The sequence below is a fragment of the Lissotriton helveticus genome, chromosome 7 (genome assembly GCF_964261635.1).
Source record: "Lissotriton helveticus chromosome 7, aLisHel1.1, whole genome shotgun sequence".
Taxonomy (NCBI): domain Eukaryota; kingdom Metazoa; phylum Chordata; class Amphibia; order Caudata; family Salamandridae; genus Lissotriton; species Lissotriton helveticus.
The window spans coordinates 291,602,436-291,624,023 of record NC_136068.1 but is presented as its reverse complement, the minus strand read 5'-3'; the positions used below and the strand labels follow the sequence as shown (position 1 = coordinate 291,624,023).

General features: G+C 42.4%; 1 protein-coding gene across 1 annotated transcript in view; it reads right to left on the bottom strand.

The window, feature by feature from the left end:
- Positions 1-17,970, bottom strand: part of LOC144768432 (uncharacterized) — a 325,471-nt gene extending 307,501 nt beyond the window's left edge. The window contains exons 1-2 of the mRNA XM_078652078.1: positions 17,827-17,970; positions 14,326-14,451 (exon numbers count right to left, since the gene is read on the bottom strand). Of these exons, the coding sequence (XP_078508204.1) occupies positions 14,326-14,443 (118 nt within the window). The 5' untranslated portion in view covers positions 14,444-14,451; positions 17,827-17,970. The remainder of the gene's footprint in view (positions 1-14,325; positions 14,452-17,826) is intronic.
- Between the last annotated feature and the right edge of the window lie 3,618 nt (positions 17,971-21,588).

The window sequence follows — 21,588 nt, the reverse complement described above, 5'->3', positions numbered from 1 at the left end:
ATGTGTGACTGTAAATTGATTGATCCATGGGTCACAAGAATGGAAGCAACAAAAGTCTCTGATTATTTACAGCGTCTTATTATTGCCTACAATATTTGTGATAACGTCAACAAATACAATATCACTCTTACTTTCTTTTGCTCTGTGTCTTTGATGCTTACATTTCTTTCTCAGATTTACTGTGAATATTCCTTAAGATTCCTATGACATTCAGTTAAATTAGGTATTGGCACATTCCTTTCCCGGCTAGAATACTATTGTGCTGCCTTTTGAGTTACTACTATTTCGTTGCCAATTACATCTAAGCTGATTTTAGAACTAACTTGCATAAGGAGATGGATGCACTCCCTGTTTGCAGTCCTGCCTGGTGGTAAGAGTCTGTTTAAATCTGAGATAGACACATAGGCACAGCAGCCAGGTAAATAGTGGAGTTTTTCAGCTATAGTCATGCCTACTTGTGAGATTGTGCACACTGTCTGCTATTTAGCCAGCTGCCAGGTGAAAGCAGCCTTTGTGTGTGGTTTTACATTGCCATTTAAAACTGGCAAAATAAACATTTTGCATCGCCTAAAGCTTCATGGTAAAGTTGGATTTTAATTCAAAATTCAAAAATAAAATTTTCAGAAAGTTGGCATTTTCTTTTCCAAACCTTTTAGTGCCTGCAGTTTGTATCCTGGGTCACATGACTGGGTGTAGCTTGCAGTTGGTCTTTGTGTATTACTCCCAGACAGTTGGACATCTGTAACAGGTGTTGTCAGGATGGGCCATATCTGTCAGGATGGGGGGGTGGAACTGTCACCTACCCCACTGGTACATCACAAAGACTGTGCCTCAGCGCACTCCGAAAGGGTTTGACACTAGTTTTCAGTGCCCCTAGACAAGATGGGGACAGGCCAGTGAGGAAGGAAATTCCATACATCACTGTAAGGCGGGGATTGTAGAACCTTCTCCTACTTCAAAGTTAACACTAGGTGTAGTTGACCCTCAGACCCAACTCTTCAGTCCACTTTTGGACCTATGGAAGATTTAGGAGGACTGTTGTGCTGCTCTGATGCAAGAAGGACTGCCCTGCTGCTACTCTGCCACCTTGCTGCCCTGCTGTCTGAGAGAAAGAAACTGGGCCTGCATCTTAAACACTGGTTTGTCAGAGTGACTCCAAGGGCTAGTTGGATGGCCTCCTGATCAAAGCCTGAGGGACAGAAAAGGCTCTGACAATCTTGACCCCTGCACCTGGACTCAGGCAGCTGTGAGTCCTAATCTCCCAAGTGGTAATCCTCCAGTCCAGCCCATCTGTGGCCTGTTCCAGAAAGAGCACAGTGCAACGCAGACAAGATGCAGATCTTCGCAGTCCCAAATTGGAATTGACACCGTGCGAGGCAGGCATGAAGCAAACCCACATTGCAGCCGTCGCAGCTCATTGAAACTACTGCTATGCAATGCAACCTCAACATGGACCTTGCATCACTTCTCGGGACCACTGCTGAGTGGCACAAAACTCTGCAACCAAGATTTAAGGTACATTTATCAGTGGGAATAACTTTGTCCCTATATTCGGCCCATGCTCCATCGCATTCATCCTGAACTTGTGACTTTATCTTGGTCTGGCAAGACCACATAACCACAGCTGATGGTTCGTGCTTTTAAGCACTATTTTTACCTAAATCTTTAAAATTCCTATGACCGGTTCTACTGCTTGGATTTTTGTTGTTTTTGGGTCAAATAATTTATTACACTTTACACTATTAATCTTAATTAATGTAGGAATGTCCTCATATTGTGTTTTTACTTTCTTACTGTTGGAAATACTGCACAAATACTTAACACATTGTCTCTATGTTAAGCCTGACTGATATGTGCCAAGCTACCAAAGGGTTAAGCACAGGTTTATTTGGGGTCTGATGGTGTTTCACCCTGAAGAGAACTGTGGTTGCTGCATGAGTAGGGTTTCACCCACCTCAACCAGTAACAGAATTTCTTGGACACACATTCTAAGGTAGGTAAATACCACCATGGCTGTCTCAACCATTGATGGGTGTTCCTACATACATTGTCACTGGTTCAAAGCAGGGATCGAGACGTGTAGAAAAAATATCTAAGGTTATGTCCTTAAGGTATTCTCTTTATTTTGTGAATTCCCTAGATATGATTAAAAGAAAACATGTTTCAAAGGTCAATGGTTCATCCATCAACAGATTTTGTCAACATGTTTTGGCTCAATTAAAAGCCTGTATGGGTCAACGGCCATCTTCAGGGTGCCTACAATCTCTACCTGTTTACACACCCGTCCCATGCACAGTTATGAGGGATACGGCTCTCATACCAATTTCTTCACTTTTTGTGATGCCTCTGCAGGAATAATTTGTTACATAGAGTAGCAGTTACACTTGCAAAATAATGGTAATTTCAGGTATACTGTGGGTGCCCTTACCATCCCTGACATTAAGCGTGCACTGATATGCCAGAGTCAATTCTTTGCTTAGTAGTGCCTACCCTTAGAATAATACTAACGTGCCTAATGCCTGTCAATTTCAAAAAATTGTGTTTTTCATCCAAGTGGAAAACATTTTTTGGGGGAAATTTAGTTTATTTATCCAAAACTAAAATCCTGCATTCTATGTCAAAACGTGCATCTTCATAAACTTGCTAAGTAATTACATTTTCACAGTGCGTTCAGATCATATATTTCATTGTAATGCATGGATAATTATTGGTGATATTGTTTGCTGGTGACAGAGAGTGCTTGCTGTGACTCGTCCATCCATATTTACCTTCACTAGTCCCCTTAATCATTTATGCATTCTCAAATTCACACACTCGCCCATACACAAACATACAAACAGTGATCTATAACAAAGCCTTTTGATTACTCAACAAAAACCACTTCCATTGACCTTGTCAATGCTTAAGTAAAGAGTTGATGATGTCTGTAGTAAATTGTGACTCAGAAGTGACTGTACTGTGCAACATCTAAAAAAACATATGCGTAAACATGCTTTTCTCTTTAAAAATATTATCAATTCAAGTACAACATTCTTACTTCTCCTATGGAGTGTCCGGGTGGAGGGAGATAGCGCAGCTGAAACACACACTATTCTGAACCATGCTGGGTCGGTTAGTATGGTTCGAATGCAAACAGCAGGAATTAGCAGAAAGACAAGCTAAGACTGTAAAATTGTAGGATGCCTAAGCAACAAATTTGTCTTTTAAATGTGCCACCTCATCTGGGCAATCATTGTAATCAGGGGCATGGCTTCCATTGGTGCAGAGGGTGCAGTGGCACCGAGGCCTAAGGGGCCCACTGAACCCGAATTGTTGTTGTATTTTTTAAACCAAAGGGTAGTCGGGGATGGGACTCTTTCAGCATAGCCCACGGCACACTGGCTACACTACTGATTGCGATTCACAGCCCATCACTTGTTTTACTTGTGTCCCAGTCAGTCAAATTCGGAAGGAAATAAAAGAGTAAAATATGGTTTGCGATTGTATGGGTCATCTAATCTCATCTCAGCCGCGGCCGTGGAGGGAGTTGCGGTAAGGCAGGGAGGCGGGCGGGGGAGGGGCAGGGTGGGGGGTGCTAAAAACCGGCATATGGATAATTGGAGGTAAGTAAACAATTTAATTAATAAAACGAATTTCGTTGTGTGCGCTGCATCGCATTTGGTGATGCAGTGCACTCAACGAAATTTGTTTTATTTATTGATATGTTTACTTACCTGTTAATGTCCGTAATCCATACAGTACAACCCCCCACCCTGCCCCTCCCCCTCCCTACGTCACCGCCCTGCAGTTACACCTACCACCGGCCGTGGCTGTTAAATTGTTTATTAACCTCCAATTTTCCATATGCCGGATTTTAGCACCCCCAGCCTGCCCCTCCCCCGCCCCGCCTCCCTGCCCTACCGCAACTCCCTCCACGGGCCGTGGCTGTCTCGTCTGTGTCCAACAGTGCCATTGCAATTTAAGGCTGAAAAAACAACATGTATGTTGAGCCTGCTGAAACTGATATCTAAACCGGCTTTATGGCAATCTAGCAGTGTCAGGAGGGCTGGGCTGACAGGTCAGTGTGGGAGATTGTGATTTTGGCTGTTTGGCGGTCTCTTTTATGATCAGGTAAGCTCATTTCTGGTTTTTATTTCCATAAGATTACCACAAACATCGTCTGAAGCAAGCCCAAATGCACGCAGTCTCCCATCCTTTGCAAAAAATGTACACAACGTGTCTTCATAAGTTCACAACTGTCCCTATATGCAAGATGTTGGCCACTATTTGATTTGCTGCTGGTGGACACCTTTATTTTGGTGCCCGTGCCTATGTTCTATCCCTGTCCGACCCCGTATTTAAACCTAAACCAACTTCTTTATGAAATACATACTGATGTAGCCACCATTCAGATACTTCTGATGCGTTAACAAAAGTATGAACGGTGGACCATATTTATTAAGGGGGGCATTGCTTTTGCATCTCGCAACGGGGTGAAAAAGCTACATAACCCTTGGGATCTGATTTATCAAGCCACCCAAGGCCACCTTGTGTGGCTATGAATGGCTTAATAAATCCAGAGTAATGTAACACACCTCAAATCTCTGCCTCAGGAAGGCATCCTTGGGTGGTGGTGGGTGTTCCCATGCAAACACCCTGTATTTTGACGCATTCCCAGATTTACCATAAGTGGTAGACCTGGGAATGCAGCAAAACTCCTACGCCTTCCCAGGTGAGGTGTAACAAGGAGAAATATGTTTATTTTCCCTCAGTTTTTTCCTCTTTCTATATGTGCTGCATTCTTCACCATGGTGCAAGAGTGACTGCATTGGCGCTAGGCAGCACATTGTACGCAAGCACTGGGAAAAGGCAGGAATGCCCCATACAGTGTTTATAATGACACATTGCTGCCCTTTCCATGTCACGCAGAACAGAACAGCACAACACTGTAACTTGATGCTCTGGGTGATGTACTGATAAATTTGGCCCTGGGTATGGAGCCCTATTAATTAAAGGCACTGACTAGACAACACACTTAATAGGTGTGATATGGAAACTTACAGGCTCGTAATGCATATTGAACAGAACTGAAGCATATCTGAAACATTAGAAGAAGAGTGTCTCTATTCCCCCACATTGTTTCTTTTTTACCCCAGATTGGCAGGAGGCCTCTTTATGTAAACTAGAAAGAGCAATGTTCTCAGAGTCTTAGAAGAAAGATTTGGGATTGTATGGAAGAGTGAGGACAACTAGTACAAAGAGCAGTCTGAACTTTTCTTGCTCTGTCAGGGCAGCAAGATACCAGGTGCACTGTGTCTCACTCTCACACGTGCAAGGGGCACTTGCTCAAGTATAAACCTCGTCCGCCTAGATGTTGCCAAACTGGTGGTTGTCCACCTTTGCTAGCTTGAGAGGGACTTGGGCAGCTAACCAGTGCTCAAAATGCTGTCTCTTTTGGCCTAGTAGGAGTAGGGGTCAATCTGGGCCTTTAATGGTTGTGCATCTTCAAGCTCTTGGTGCCAACTTTGATTGCTCCTCCATTTGCTTCCTGGAGCATTATGCCTGCATTTAAAAAGCCACATTGTTCCTGCTCATGTCACCAACCTCCATTCCTGTTCCACCTAATATTTCACGCATTTGGTATCATTGTCCTCATCTGGCCCTATCTTTGCATTATGCATCTTGAAGTGTGGATTACTGAGTCTTCTATGATTACCCCCTTTTCTTGTAAACACCTCTTTGCCCTCTGACTAGGTTGATACAGTCTACATTCCGAAATAGGTTGGTTCACTTTCAATAGAGCTATGTATACCTTGTTTTTTATTGGTTTTGACCTATGGAAACTGACCACTCTTAAAATAATACACCCTATTTCTAACCCTTTACTCAATATCTCATATGCTGCAATATAGACATCTTATGTGCAGCAACATTTACCACTCCGCGTTTGGACCACATCTTTGAACCTCGCACGTCTCACCTAACACTTCCTTTACTGGCTAAACGACATCCAACACCCATTCAAACAATTGCTTTCAAAGGACACCAGGAACCTGTTGCAAAAAAGAAAACATTGTGGCCTCATCATGGGTGTGCTACATTACAATGAAACAAAGCATTTAAACAGCCCCCAGGCATAATCGATCACCACTAATGGTAGGTTGTCACAATGATCATCATAAAATTATTTCAGCATTATTATGTATGTTTGAAACACACTGTGGTATATTACAAGAAGCATATAATAGCAATTAGAACATTGGAATGTTGAGCACTCCATTGAAGACAACGGAGTGCTTCGAGCTTCTGATGGCTGGGTAGAATCCTGGGGAATAACATTCTAATGCTTTTCATTTCATAGCTGTTGCTGTGAACAAAGGCCTCTCGGAGCCCCAGGGTATCTAGAACCCCTTGGGCTCCGAGAGTACTTTGGTTTTACAAATTAGAACATTCTCCCCTCTAGGGGATGCATGTTTTAATAGCCTTAGAGCCCTCCGTAGCGGGCACTACCAGCCATTAAAAGCCTGCTCCATTGTTAAAGGCCCTCGCCTTCGGCTCTGACCTTTAACGTCAGTGCAGGCCTTTATTGGCCAGAAGAGGCCGCTACGGAGGACTCTTAGGCTATATTATAATGTTTTACAACATTATTTTTTTTGTGCTAGCTTATCTATTGAACAATTTTGTGAAACAGGTGTAGTTTCACAAAACTAGCTTATTTACTGATTTATGAATGACCATACTGCTAGGATAGTGGCACACAATACCTTGGGCACTGCTTCAGTGATGGGGCACAAATATGTGTCAGATACACATCTAAGGGCAAATGTACTAAAAAGTGATCCCACGCAGGGCAGCAACCAATGTTATTGGCTGTGCTGCATCTACGAAAAAGAGCAGAGAAGCATGATATTTACTAAGAAATTACACAGTTTCGTTCCCCTTACATTGGCACAATTTTGGCTGCACTGCGCCACATACACATTCTTGCACCATAGTGCAAAAGCGTGTGCGTAATGCTTAATATAGGTTTTGTACTGGGAAAGTAACGTTCCAGTACAAAATACTATGTTTGGACAAAGTAAAACAGTGTTCTAACATTGTATCTGCTCTGTACATTACGAGACATATGCAAAAGTAGATAACTTTATAGAAAATAAAATGTTTTTCACACCTCATGCCTGCCTTGAGGGGACATAGGGGCATATTACCAACAACTAGCGATAATTATCGCTATTTTGGCTTAGCGGCAATATTTTTATCGCCGTGCTGCGGCGATTTTTATCACTTAGGAACCTTGCTATTATCAAGGTTTATCTCCTAAGCGATTAAAATCGGCCGAAATGCATGAATATCGCTGAAAAGTCAGCGATATTCATGCATTATCGAGCGAATGCTCTTAGCCATGTTATCCACCTACCATTGGATAACATGGCTAAGAACTGCTTAGGGGCAGGTGTTAGCTTTTGGAGATATTCACGCTTAGCGCGAATATCTCCAAAAGTTGGTAATAGGAGATAGTGATGTTAGCGACTGTTTCCAGTCGCTAACATCTTGGCACGCCCACTTTGCATGTCATTAGTGATACATTTCACTGACATGCAAAGCGGGGCCCATGATGGTCGCTATCTCCTACTAGCTGTCGCTAACTGGTGTTAGCGACAGCTAGGTAATAGGGAGATAATTTTATCTCCGCTTTCTTGGCATTTAAAGCGATAAAGAGATAAACCCCCTTGATAATATGCCCCCTAATTTTTTGTTGCTAATCCCTTTATACGTTTTTTTAGTAAATGCTCCTTTGCATCAAAATTCTGGGGTGATAGCAAGGGATTAGCCATGAACCACCCAGGGTATTTCCCCTCGATGTAAAACAGTGGAAAGTTGCGCATAGTGCTACTTCATTTCATAAAGATACTTTACAGTGGAAAACAAGTTTTGTGCTGGAAAGTAAGGGCCTCATTTATGAAGAATTATCTTAGGGCAGTGCCACAAGTCTTCTTGATGAGCTGACCTACTCCAAAGAGAAAGGGCAGGAATGCAATGTATTTATGAAATACAGTGCACTCCTCTCCTTTTCCTCTGCGGAGGCGCACAATTTGCTGCCTAGCTCCAAAGTAGGCACCCTTGCGCTGTGGTGCAAGGCTGCCTCCACTGCAGGCAGGATTAGTTTTGTTCAGGTAGTGCCACCTTCCTGCACAAAAACAAACCTAAGAGGCGTTTTTCCTCTTTCTATGTGTGCTTCAGAATGCAGCACACATTGAAAGAGGGAAAAATGAGGAGAAATAAAAAAATATTTCTCCTCATGACCCCTGCTCTGGGGTTGCACAAGGATTTGCTGCTGCCCCAGGTTTATGTGAATAAGTAAATCTGGGGCAGCAGCAAAATCCATGGGTGTTGTGTGTGAAAACCCATCACAACGGCCATAGAATGCCGCCTTGATGCAGAATAAGGCAAGGCAGCGACTTGCGTTGCTATGTCTTACTCCATCTATGAGGCCATGCAAAGTCTAGCAGAGTGGCTTTACGTAGCGTAATAAAAGGTAACGCTTTGGCGGTGCAAACCTCTCATAAATACGCCCCTAAGTGTCTAAACAACACTTTGCATCAGTGATACAGGCACAGTGCAAAGTATTAGTAATTGTCCCCAACGATTCCTGCTGAGAGAATCGTGACAGATACTTACATAATTTGCTACTGCAGAACAATAGTTTTCCTAGGAAATGAAGTAAGCAATGTATTATTGATACATTTCATGAGATTCTCATCAGAACCAGCTCTAAAATATTGGCCACTTTTGAGGCGTTTGAAAAACAAAGCTGTAACCTTCACGTTTGGCCCTGCTTTTAGCTTTTTTCTCTTGGTTTACTAGGCTCAATGGGGTAGATGTATCAAGATTCCATTTTGCGATTTCTAAATAGCGATTTTTAAGGAATCGCTATTTAGAAATCGCAAAATGGAATGTATGTAGAAAATCGCAATTTTTTAGCGATTTCTTAGTCTTCCTTATTTGCGAATTCGCAATTTGCGAATTCGCAATTAAGGAATAATTTCCCATGCATTCCTACATCCAGGAGGCCCATAGGAATGATTGTGAAATATTTCTTAATTTGCGAATCACAATTTGCGAATTCGCAAATTGAGAATAATTTCAAGGGTGCAGGGGTGTCTCAAAGACACCCTGCTGCACCCCTGAAATTTACATGTGTGTGTATATGGCACACATACACGCCCTATGGGCATGTATGTGCGTCACATGCCACCTTCACAAATGCCAAATAGGGCATTTTTAAATGAAATCGCAATTTACCACCAACTACAAGTTGGTGGTAATTTGCGATTTCTTAACCCAAATTCGCAATTTCTAAAACCCACATACATCGCATTTAAGGAATCGCAAAATTTGCGATTCCTTCAATGCTTAAGCAAAATAAGGAATCGCAAATTTTTGCGATTCCTTATTTTGCGATTTTTTGATACACTTCATTAAATGCAAAAAAGCCTTTTAAGATTCCCAAAGGTCAAAATTCGCAGAATTTCGGCCTTTTCGAATCTCAAAAGGCTTGATACATCTACCCCAATGTTCCATGCACATATTGCCGGAAAAACATATTTGTATGGCGAAAGCTATCTGGAGATAAAAGGAAATCGGTGCTTTTAGCTTTTTTCTCGATTTTCCATGCACATGTTACAGGAAAAACATATTTGTCTGGAGAAAACTGTCTGGAGATAAAAGAAAATCAGTGTGCAACCTTAACTCTTTTTTCTGAGTACCAATAAAATTCTGTGGAAATTGTGCCCTGTGGAAATACTGAATCTAGCATTATTGGCATTTCCATGTGGACAAGTTCTTCTCTAAATTTGCCAGCACACACCTATTGTCCACCTACCTCTCTTCCCCAAATGTGTCCTCTCTAGTAGTGTCACAGTACTCTAGAGAGACTGAATAATAAAAAACTATGAGGAATAAGCTTTCATTTCAAGTGACCCAGAAATATCCCCATTATTTCAGTCCCTTAGAATGACTTTAACTTGGGGTCCTGGAAATTTAAGCAGAGGAAATAGCCGAAATTGCTAGGTTTTGGGGGCTAACATGCATACATTGAAATTGAAGAGCCGATTTCGATATGTTTCCCTCCTGTTTTATCACCTGGAGAATTTGCCAGCTGAATTCTCTGGATGGAATGCATGTTTAAGGAGTGTTCTGCTAAAATCCATGGGCCTTAGTTATGAGGCGCCTTGCGCAACCGGAACATCAGTTTTTGTGACATTCCATGACGCAGGAGCCTGCTCCATATTTAGGAGGCAGCAGTAAACCACTTTTTTGGGCTTATTGCTGCCTCTTAAATATTATTCCCTTTAACGCAGTTTTTGGTGTTAAAGGGGCGTGCAATGGGTGTGTCTGGGGGTGTTCCTGGCAACATCCATTGCTTTTTGACACTGCCCCAGATTTATGAGAAATCGTGAATCTGGGGAAGCACCAAAAACTACACTCCCTAGGGGATGCATAAAGGAGGCATGCACTCGCATAACGAAAGATCAGGGTGCCCCCTCAAGGTACACAGAGCGGCCCCTGCTCCGGATTTAATCTGGAGCTCTCATTCCTGAGTACTGTGCTGAGGGGGCCCCCTGCAGCTCGGCCCCCCCACACTGCAGTGGCTGAGGGGGCCTGTGTTAGGCTCCTGGAGGCCCGACCAGGAGAAATATCTTTATTTCTCCTTGTTTTTCCTTGTTCAATGTGTGCTGCATTGTATAGCACACGTAGAAAGAGAAAAAAAGCCTCTTGGGATTGTTTTTGTACAGGAAGGTTTCTCTACCTGCATAAAAATAATTATCCCCGCAGCGCAGGCACCCTTGCACCATGGTGCAAAGGTGTCTGCGTTGGGGCAGGGCAGCCCATTGGGCGCCGGCGCAGGGGAAAAGGACAGGGATGCGCCATATCTAATTCATACGGCCCATTGCAGCCCTTTTCTTTTGCTGTAGGGCAGCGCAGCAGGAATGTCTGCTGCGCTGCCCTACGGCAAAACCTCATAAATGAGGACCCAAATTTCAGTGGCCCAGTACACCAATGTTACTGGCCGCATCGGAAATGATTGGCCACTGGTAATGAGAGCCATAGTCTCTGAGCTCCTATATATTCCACAGCAGAGATATAGTGAACGAGTGCCCAAACAATGTATGTATACATACCAATAACTTTTTTTTGTTCAGCATTTCAAGCGCTGTAAAATAACTGGTGTTACAGTTTAATGGTGCTTCTTTGATCAACCTTTGAAAGATAGAAGGCGTAGTTGGCCTTATCAGGATCTCAACATGTGACTTGCAGAATACTGCGTGTATCAGTGATGAGTGTTCAGATCACTGAGCCATCTTGCCAGCTTCATCCTGAGCTGTATCCAAAGTGTGGGCCTGTTTTTGGAATGCCGCACAAAGTATAAGAACATTGCTAAGGCAAAGTCAGAATTTAGTGTTGTCTGCCCTTTGACTTGACTTTTTCCCACAAAGTCTCTCCTGCCTCCAAGGCTCCCTGTGGGCTACTACCTTTAACAGAGAGGTAACATGTATTTGCATCAGTAAAAATAAGCAGCATTAATCCAACATCATTGTGATATTTCTGTGTGCTGAGATACTAATATATTGTCATATATATCTAATTATATGCCTAGATATCACATAATTAGGTGCTTCATTGCACACAATACTGTCATGCGAAAACTCATTTTCAAATTGAACCGCTCCCAGTGAAATATTTTATTTCATCACCATAATGACTGTCTTCATACCGCTCTGCGGAGCTGTTCAGTTGTCATGGCTCCTAGGATTATGTGGCACAGAGATCCATATCATGTATCAAGGTTTTCAATTCATGGGTTAAAAATCGCAAATGATGTGGAACATTCCATAGCAGTATTATTGTCATGCATTTCTGCTGTAAAGTTTTGTAATATCTACAAATGAGGCTAAATGTGTGGTAGATTAGGCAACAAATGCAGTAAATTCACAGTTAATGGGTAATAGATCGAGGCACAAACATCCTGATTCATCAAAGGGACGTTTTGCGAGTCAGTAATAGCGAATCATATTACTGACTTGTAAAACGGTATTCATGTAGGAATCGCAAAATAAAATGCGATTCCTACATATTCCTTATTTGCGATTAGCTAATTGTTAATCGCAAATAAGGAATAACTCCCAATTCATTCCTGGAGTATTCCTTATTTGCGATTAGCAATTAGCTAATCGCAAATAAGATAGCGATTTAAAGGGTGCCAGGAGTGTCCAAAGGACACCCTGTAGCACCCCTTAAATGCAAATTTAAACACGTGTTGCGCACACACATGTCCAAAGGACATGTGTGTGTGCAACATGCAACTTAGTAAAATGCTTTTGAAAGCATTTTTCTAAGTTTTCGCTATTTACCACCAGGTTTGACCTCGCGGTAAATAGCGGCCCGAAATTGCGAATTCGCAATTGCAAAATGGATGATGAATTGCATTTAAGGAATCTCTAATAGAGATTCCTTAAATGTAATTCCTCGCAAAATAGCGAAATCGCTATTACCGATTTTTGCATTTGGGATGATGAATCCCAAATGCAAAAATAGCGCTCGCAAAGGGCCAGATTCTCAGAATCTGGCCCTTTGCGAGCCCATTTCGGCTTGATGAATCAGGCTGTTAATCCCTTAAATCCACTCACCCTCACTACTGTCCTGCTTTTTATCAATAACTTAATCATTAACGATTAAAAAAAACAAAATACGTTCATTCTGATTCCAATCAGAATAGTGGACACTGTTAGCTGCGCTTTGAAATTTGTTTTTAAACTAACTGCATCAAAATACGCATGCAATATAAAATATACACAACAAAAAATATGTGCAAGAGGGTCCTATATTGCGGTCTCAGGATTCTAATGACGTTTGCATATCAGTCGGCCTTATAGTTTATCATATAACTTATTGTCAGCAGTTGTGAACTTAATTATATCTAGCATCTATCCTATATGTAAGATAGTTTTCGATCTCCTTAACTAATTACACATCGCACATACACAGCTTTAGTAGAGCTATGTTATATTAGATTAAAGTACATTTGTAGAGAGCACCTTCACCAAAGGTATCTTGGCGCTATGAGGGGACAATCCAGTTTGTTAACTTATAAAGTGCACAGTCAGCTGAAGAAACTGCAGCTATCAGCTCACATGGCATTCATAATAATAATAAACCATTATTGTGTAGTTAATTAAAACCATTACAATTTTGGCATACATATTATCAAATGTGACAACATTCTAATTTACATGTTTAGTTGTGCAAAATGCGAGTTTGCTCGATCTTCTTAAAACAAGGTGTTCAACACAGTGCATCTAAAATCATGTCAGCACATTTTTGTCCCACTTGTAGAAATGTCTGACGACTGCATTCACAGGTGCAGTAGAAGATCTCTGAGCACATTTTTGTTCTTTTTTTTGTCTGCCACTAGGCTAGTCCAGGTGTTTCCTTTTCATCCTTAAAAGGGGCCCTGCTAATACGTCATTTCAATTCTTAGCACAATTCTAAAAGAGTTGGAGATATACATCTAAAAGCAGGCAAAAAGTGAACTGGGGGCAAGTTAGTGCTGGATGGCACCTGTTCCCCATAACAATGTCATGTGCATATGCACGGTGCCCTTTGTGGGTACCATGTGGCTAGAGTTCTTGTACAAAAATTTTAATTGATAGAGGGGCTTGAATAGTTGGGAACAAAGTATGGGCCCAATTCACAGAGCTAAGACAAAATCCTAAACTTACTATCATTTTGGTATTCACAGAAGGCACTTACTCATTTTGGTATTCACAGAAGGCACTTACTCATTTTGGTATTCACAGAAGGCACTTACTCATTGATGAGTAAGTGCCTTCTGTGAATACCAAAATGAGTAAGTGGCTTTTGTGAATACCAAAATGAGTAAATGGTAGTAAGTTTAGGATTTTGTCTTAAGTTAGTTCTGTGAATCGGGCCCTATGTTTCAATCTAATACAAGAGTTGAATCTGTGTGCAAATTATTCTGAGAGGCCAATATACTCTTTTCCAGTGATTCTGTGTCTGCGCTTTACTGTGTATAAGCAGCACTATAGGTTTGATATTTGTAACAGTTTTCTGACTTGCTGCAAGAAATTGGCTTCCCTACAGGAGAGTTGTAGCGACTGGCTGTTTAATAATGCCATTACGGCAGGTCGACATGATCGAATTACGAGAGTACGGAGACCTGGGAGTAGAAAATGCTGTGTCCAGTTGTTAACAGCTGGGCAGATACACAGGAAGTGTATTCATTTTGTGCTGCACGCACAAGTAAAGTATTAACAGGCAACTTACCAGGACTCAACACGTCGCAGGATAAGGCCACATTGTAACAGTTTTTTGGCACAACCTGGGCCTGGGCCATTCGGGCCAGTATGCCACAGAAAGTGACGAGGAATGCAATCTTCAACATCTTCAACTCTGGGTTAAAGCAAAAATAGAGAAATAGAACAGAAGATGACGATGTGGAAAGTCAAGAAAGTACATTTTACACCATAAGCAGCTACCTCTGGCCCAACACGTCGTTACAGAGCATGCAGTGATACAGATAAACTGGCAGACGAATATGAATATCATGTGTCAAAGCCAAATATTGCTTCGGAGGATTCAATCAAGCAGGTGTTTGTTAAGCGCGAATACTCACCCGTAAGGGTCTCAATGCACAATACAGTGAAGCGGGAAAATACACAACAGGAAAGTGCAGGAGGTTTGCCCTTTGTACACAGAGTTTTAATAGTGGAATGATAAACCCAAATGATTGGCCCTAAACCGTCCCATAATGATATTTATGAGCTGACGTGGACTAGGCTAAGTCGCAGAAGTTACTAACTAGCTTTGGGTGACATATGGCCTACGCAGCTAAGGAAGTAAAGTTCCGGTCCTGGAACAGGGAAAGTATCTGGTGACATTAAATGAAGGCCTCCTGCTAAATGTAACCTTTCTGCAGGGAAATTACGCTTGAAATGAGCAAAGCACGCGCCGTTGAATGAACACAAGGTAGTCAGAAAATTAAAATACCCCTACAAACACCTTTAGGTAAACGAGCAGGCAAAGCGAGCACACCTGATAATCTTGAGAATAGTTCTCTTCCACCTATCATCCTCCTTCCATCCATCTGTACATTAATATTTTCACCACACCATCTATTCATTAACCCAACTGCCCGTGTCTTCACCTTTCCATCATCCGTTCAGGCGTCATTTCACCCTGTTGCCCTTCTATCCATTCTTCCGTTCCTCCGTCTAAAACTTTCACCTATTGATGCTTTTACTCTTGCATTCATGCTGTGGCCGACCCTTCAATCTAGTTTTCCTTTCCCCCTTCCATCTTTTCATCCAACCATGCATTCCTTCACTCACTGCCCCTCTCCTTCACTTTTCCGTTCTACCTGCCTGCTCTTGTTCTTTCTTTTTTCTTATCCCCTTCCATCTTCCTCCTATTCCTTCTTCCCTCTTTTTATCAACAATTTTTTTTCTTATACTTGCTTTTTTTCTCACCTTTCTCGCTACTGCTAACTTTTGCAAATTGATATGGACAGTTGACAACTATTTTCATATTTACTTTTCTCTTTTCCTTAAATATGCGTGAAAATGTTATTCTGCAGACTAAAGAGGGTCATAAAAAAACACGAATCCATGTTTTAGTGCTATCTAGTTCACGGACCCAGTGGCAGACGCCATTGAATTACCATGCATATACATATATAGAATACATATGTATGTATATATTTGTGTTTCCACTTTTAACTACGGCCATTAGCAAAAAAAAAAATGCATTTGGTAACAGTGGCCACGCTCAACCTTATGCATTTAAAACTGGTGCAGCACCGAGGCTGAGTTTGCATAGCAGTGTGTGAGTGTGAGTGTGACGTTGTGTGTGTGTGTGTGTGTGTGTGTGTGTGCATTCAAACCTTTTCACATTTTTCAAAGAGGCTGACACCTGTGCACCTCTGTAAAGCATAGTACCTTAAGCAGGGGTTGTTCCAAAAAACAACGAGCTATATATAATGTGGCAGCTATTTCTTTATACAACAAACAGTAGGACTCCCAGTGAGAGCAACAGGGCTTTCAGGATGCTGATGTGGAATGGAACCTAGGAGGGAATGGTGCCAGAAGTCACACATTCACCCATCAATCCACCTACAAACTTCTTCCATCTACTTAAGAACCAGCTCCAGAGACTATTTGGAACCCACAAGTCACTCCTGCCTCAACTGTGCATGTCCTGGGAGCAATCAAAGCTAGTACTCTTCAGGAGTGGGATATTACACTTGATGCTTTCCTTGAAGGAGATAAAACCTTTCTTTGCTACTGACATGCTGCACCTGTTCTGTGAGGAAGCAAAGTTTGCATGGCTGCGGCCCTATTAGTACCTGCTCTTTAATGGAGAAAGCTTGTGCTGCTGTTCCCTAGACCCTAGCTATATCTGTGTCCTCTGAAGAAGCGAAGGCTGCACGGATTCTGTCGGAGATGTACTTACTCTATGAAGGAGTGTAGTGTATAAAAAAACAACTAAAGGATATAGTGAATGTCTGTGAATAACATGCCCTACGGGGCAGGACTGTGTCACAATATTTGCGGGGAAACACCTGTAGTCCTGAGGAAGGGCCATGACCCTGTAGGGGCAATCTGCAAGTGCCAATTTATGAGGTCAGACAAAGAGAAACTGAGTGCATTGTTCGAGCCCCCTGTTTTACATCTTGTGGGGCGACACCAGTGAAAACTCGCCCACAAACAATTTGAACATAGATAGGAAAAAGGAAGACCACGAATGTTGACGTAAGGGACACAACCTCACCCAAACTAGGGAATACATAACAAGGAGACTCTATGGCTAGTGAACATCAGTACTCTTGGGTGCTTCCTGGTGCGAGATCTTGAACCCACTGACGAACAGCCATATTGTCATAACTCAAGTAGCCCCACTGATGCTCTGCCTTAATGGTTAAATCCTGCGTCAATTCATTCACTGCTTGTGTTTCCTTCATTCAAAGTCTTCCTTGAGTGTCAACAATCAACACAGTTCTCCATTTTGTTTGTGACAGTATTTGGCAAGATTATTACACAATACACAGCTCCTTACATGCTAGCAGCATTTATACACCAGTTATCTTCATATGCCTGAGCCCCAATAACACCATCTCTTTTCTCCCTTCTCTGCACATGTGCCTCCTGACAGCTGCATAGCTCTCACACGTGTAAACATCGTCATGGCACACACATGCGGGCAATGCCATGGGACCCACCCTTTCAAATCAGGTTAGGATAGAAGGAGACTTGATGCGTTTGTGGTATTCCAAGCAGGAAACAGCTCTGGTTGGCTTCAACACATAGTATGCAATTACATGGCTCATTTTTCACATTACCTTTTGAAAATAGTGAAACTGGAAACTTATGTCTCGCTTATACTTACCGTGCATCCCCTATACAAAGCACATTATGTTGGCAAAAAAAATGCACAGATACATATGTTCAGTATTTGCTTCCCCTGTACTGGATGGCCCAAAGGACAAGCAACATTCACAAATGAAATAAACAAGAACATGACCAACTGGACACAGAGTTGAATATCTACAAAACCACCAGCAATGTTTCCCCGAGTTCATATTGGAATGGTAATACCATTTGTTGAGAGGAAGGTGGTCATTATAGTGGCATTGGGGAATATGGGCCAGCACCAGCTTGGCTGAGCTATGCTGGGGATGAAAGGAGTACCAGGGATCAGATGATTGCAGGTGTCGCCATTCAGCTGCCTGGATGTGACAGTATAAAGTTCAGGCTATCTAATTGTTCTTACCACAAGCGGTCTTTCGGCAGGAAAGAGTTCAAAGGAAGCCTGATAGCTTGGTTTCAGCTCCTTGAACCTCTGAAGCTTCTGTGAGAGATGAGCCCCTTTTATCCTAAAGCACGCAGGGACATGAAACAACTGGGCTGGTCTACATCTGATGACATCACCGATAGCCTGCCAGCATCTGCCTCATGGATCTTCTGCCTGCCAAGCATTGTCCTCTGGCAAATAATTATTATAATTTTTTTTTTTAAATCCCAGGTTACCCAATGTAAACACCCGGAGGCACATCCTTGTACATCCTGCTTGGAGCACTGTAGAGGACGTCTCGTGGGATGAAAGCAGACCCACGGGTTTCCAGTGGAGGGAAAGAGATGATTCACAGAGCCGGCATCTGTCTTCAGAACATCACTGCGTTGTGGAGGGGGGGGGGCAGCTTCACATACACTGTAACATCTTCCTGTGGTTTCAACTCTGGGGATTAACTGCAGAAACGACTTTGTGGTCTACCAAGGGTCAAAATAATAGTAGAACCATTCGAAAAAACTGGCATGCAAATTATACCAAAACCTGTGTAAAATTATGTGAGGGCTATTTAAAATAAAAACAAGACGCTGCATTCCAGTTTAGGACAGTAGATTATACATGCAACGTATAGTTTCAAACATAAAGAAATTAAACTTAATTCTGGCCCATTCCCTGATGAGGATGGCAAGAAGGAGTCAAGAGACAATCCAGTTTGTAAGATGCAATCTCTCTCTTTGTCCCTCTCTTTCTCTCTCCCTCTCTCTCTCCATCCATCTATCCATTTATCTGCAAGGAAATGCCTATTTTTGCATGTTCACCCCCGCCTCATGTAGGTGCGGCTCGTTTTTAACTCTGAGAGTGCACCGAGGCCTGCTAACCTGACCTCCTTGCCAGTGTTCTAACCCATTACAAAGTGTATGCAGACTTGGCTATCCCGAATTGACAGAGACTGACTTACTTATAAGTGCCTAGTATATGGCACCCAGGCTTCCAAGGCCATGTAAGGCAGTGTACTCCCAAGGCTTAAGCACTGATTGTGCCGCCCCTGTGTGTGACAAAGTACGAAATTGTTCCCTGTCTGCTACTGCAGAGTGGAAGAGCAGTGTTTACACAGTCAGTTAGACTTTGCCATTTAAACCAAAGCCAAAGTCACCACTTCCTTTAACAATATACGTAAGTCTCCCTTATGGAAGGCCTAGAGGGCCCTAATGCAGGTAGCTGTATATTAATAAGAGAGACATGTATGCTTGTATATGTCTGTCCAAAGGTCAGATAGCAACTCATACTAGGCAAATAATACCCAGATGATATGTTCAAATGACAAAATTAAAAAAAAAATGTGTTCACAAATACAACTAAGAGACTTGAAGTGGGTAGAACCCATATGGGGCACACAACATCAAGTGAGGAAAAGTAACTCAGGCAGTAATATGTGATGGAAATTGTAAAGAGTCACAAAATGCACAAAACAAGACACCCCAAACCCAGTCCCAGGAAGCTCCTTTCGGGTCCAGGGAGTACCTGGCATGGTAGCTTGGGCTGGACTGTCCCCATGGGAAGCAAGGTCAAGGCGAATTTTCATATGCCTGAGTCAAAACTGGAAAGGCATGGTGAGCAAATAAATTATGGACTTAGCCCCATATCTCTGTACTTGGGATGAATGTTTAACATTGTCCAGCATTCTGTCCATCAATTGTTCTTTTTACAGTCGAATTTAATGTTACTATTAAAGTAGGGCAGCTTTTAGAAAGCTGCCACTCTGTGTCCCAGTGTTGCCTCACACAGGCTACTACCTTCAGACAGCTTTCTACCCACCCGGGGACTAGTGTGAATGATTCCTATGCTTGGGTGATACACAGCCTGCCTCAGGGCGAGGTGTTAGCTCCTCTTAGCAGGAAACCACACAGGATGTTAGCTCAAAAGGCACACTTCGAATGGTAAGCCGCTTTTGATGGGAAAATTGTGCTAACATTCCAGTTGGTCTGCCTTTTGTTCCTATAGACTAGCTGGAGACAGGGCCAGAGAGGGAAACCCCATCCTAAAACCGTTTTCCATGTGGAGTGTACCCCTCCTCCAGGGTTGGATACTGAGCTCCAAACATCAAAAGAAGGCTCCAGAATGGTGCACTCTGGAATTTTCAGATGCCACATATTGCTAGAAAGTCATCACCCAGAGAGAGGGTAGCCGGTAGGACATTGGCTAGTCACCTTGTGGTCCCCGCTGGGCTAATTTATTAGGATTATTAGAACACCCCTGGCTCTCTGGAGTCTTATATCATTCTGGAGTTGGAAAAAAGGCTAAAGAAGTACTGCCCTGCTGCCATTAAAACTGCGCAAGAAGAGGCAGTACCATCTCCTGGACTGCACATGCTGCACTTTGGGATAGCAAGGTTCGGAAGGTGTCTTTGGCTCCTTGGTGGGGAAATGTTGACCCCCAGTCCCAGACCACAGAAGTATCAGAAGGATCAGTCTGCTGATTTCTTGGAACCAGCGCTCAGGACAAAAGAGCTGAAGAACCCCAAATCAGCAAGTTTTTAGCCACCAAAGAAGAGTCACTGTTAACTGCCACTTAGCGCCCCAAGAGACAGATCCTCGACAGCCAAAAGTTGCACCGAAGTCAGTCAGACACTGGAGTGCCATCAGAGTTCCGATTGGTCACCCAAGAGAGACACTAACCCCCACAAAAAGATTTCACTACAATTCGGAAAGCTTTTTTACGTCCAATTTTTTAAAAATATGAGGTGACCTCTCGTGCTGACGCCATTGACCTCCTTAGAGAAATGTCATTTTTGGATATTACAATTGCGTTGTGGAAATTTCTGAAAGCGACAAGAGAATACATAATAGAGGTAACAAAGGAGAGGGGGAGAGTTTAAAAATTACAGAGTATCCCTATTTTATGTTTTATGGTTTTACAAGTGTTGTAAATGTGTAAAATGAATTGTGGTTTTACATATTTGTATCACTATGTGTGATCTATTGTTCTATGTATGGTTTATAGACTATAGTCTAAATAAACTTTGTTATCAATCAATCAATCAATCAATCACTACAACCACTGTGTACAGAGAGAGGTGGCCCAGCCACAGCTGGCCTACTACCGTCTGGAAGAGGACACCATGGGACACCAAACTTCTGTGGCAAATTCAACCCACATCACTCATGGACCGAGGAAACACCTCCATTGCTCCATCAACTACACAGCTGCCATGGCATCTTTGAGCACCTTTTCATCTTGTATCCCCAGCATCGGGACCACTCCATTAAAGTCTATGGTGGTCATGCTGCAAAGTTTGGAACTGGACCCGGAAAATACTCTAGTGTCCTGGTAACTGTTGAATCTACACCATTGGACCCCTTAACCTTTAACCTGTTGGAATTCGTGACCCAAACAGGGTCAGCCTAGTCAAACTAACTTCCACAAGTTTTTGAAAAGTTTAAATTTTTTTGTTGACAGGTGCTTTTTTGTGGTTGCATTAAAAAGGGATATAGCCTTAAAAAATCAGTATCTCAGGAACCCTTTCATGAATTTTGCTCATGAGGTCTCTAAAAATTCTTAAAAATATAATCTGTTTTTATAAATTGGTGTCAGTTTCTTTCGCTTTGTGTGTCTTTTTTTATTTCATTGTATGGTACTGTTACGTGATTTACACTAAGTTCCTTTGTTGAGGCCTACCTTTTGAAGCCACATCTACCCACGGTTGAGCTTAAGGTTTACCAACAAGCCTGGCTGGAACCAATAAAG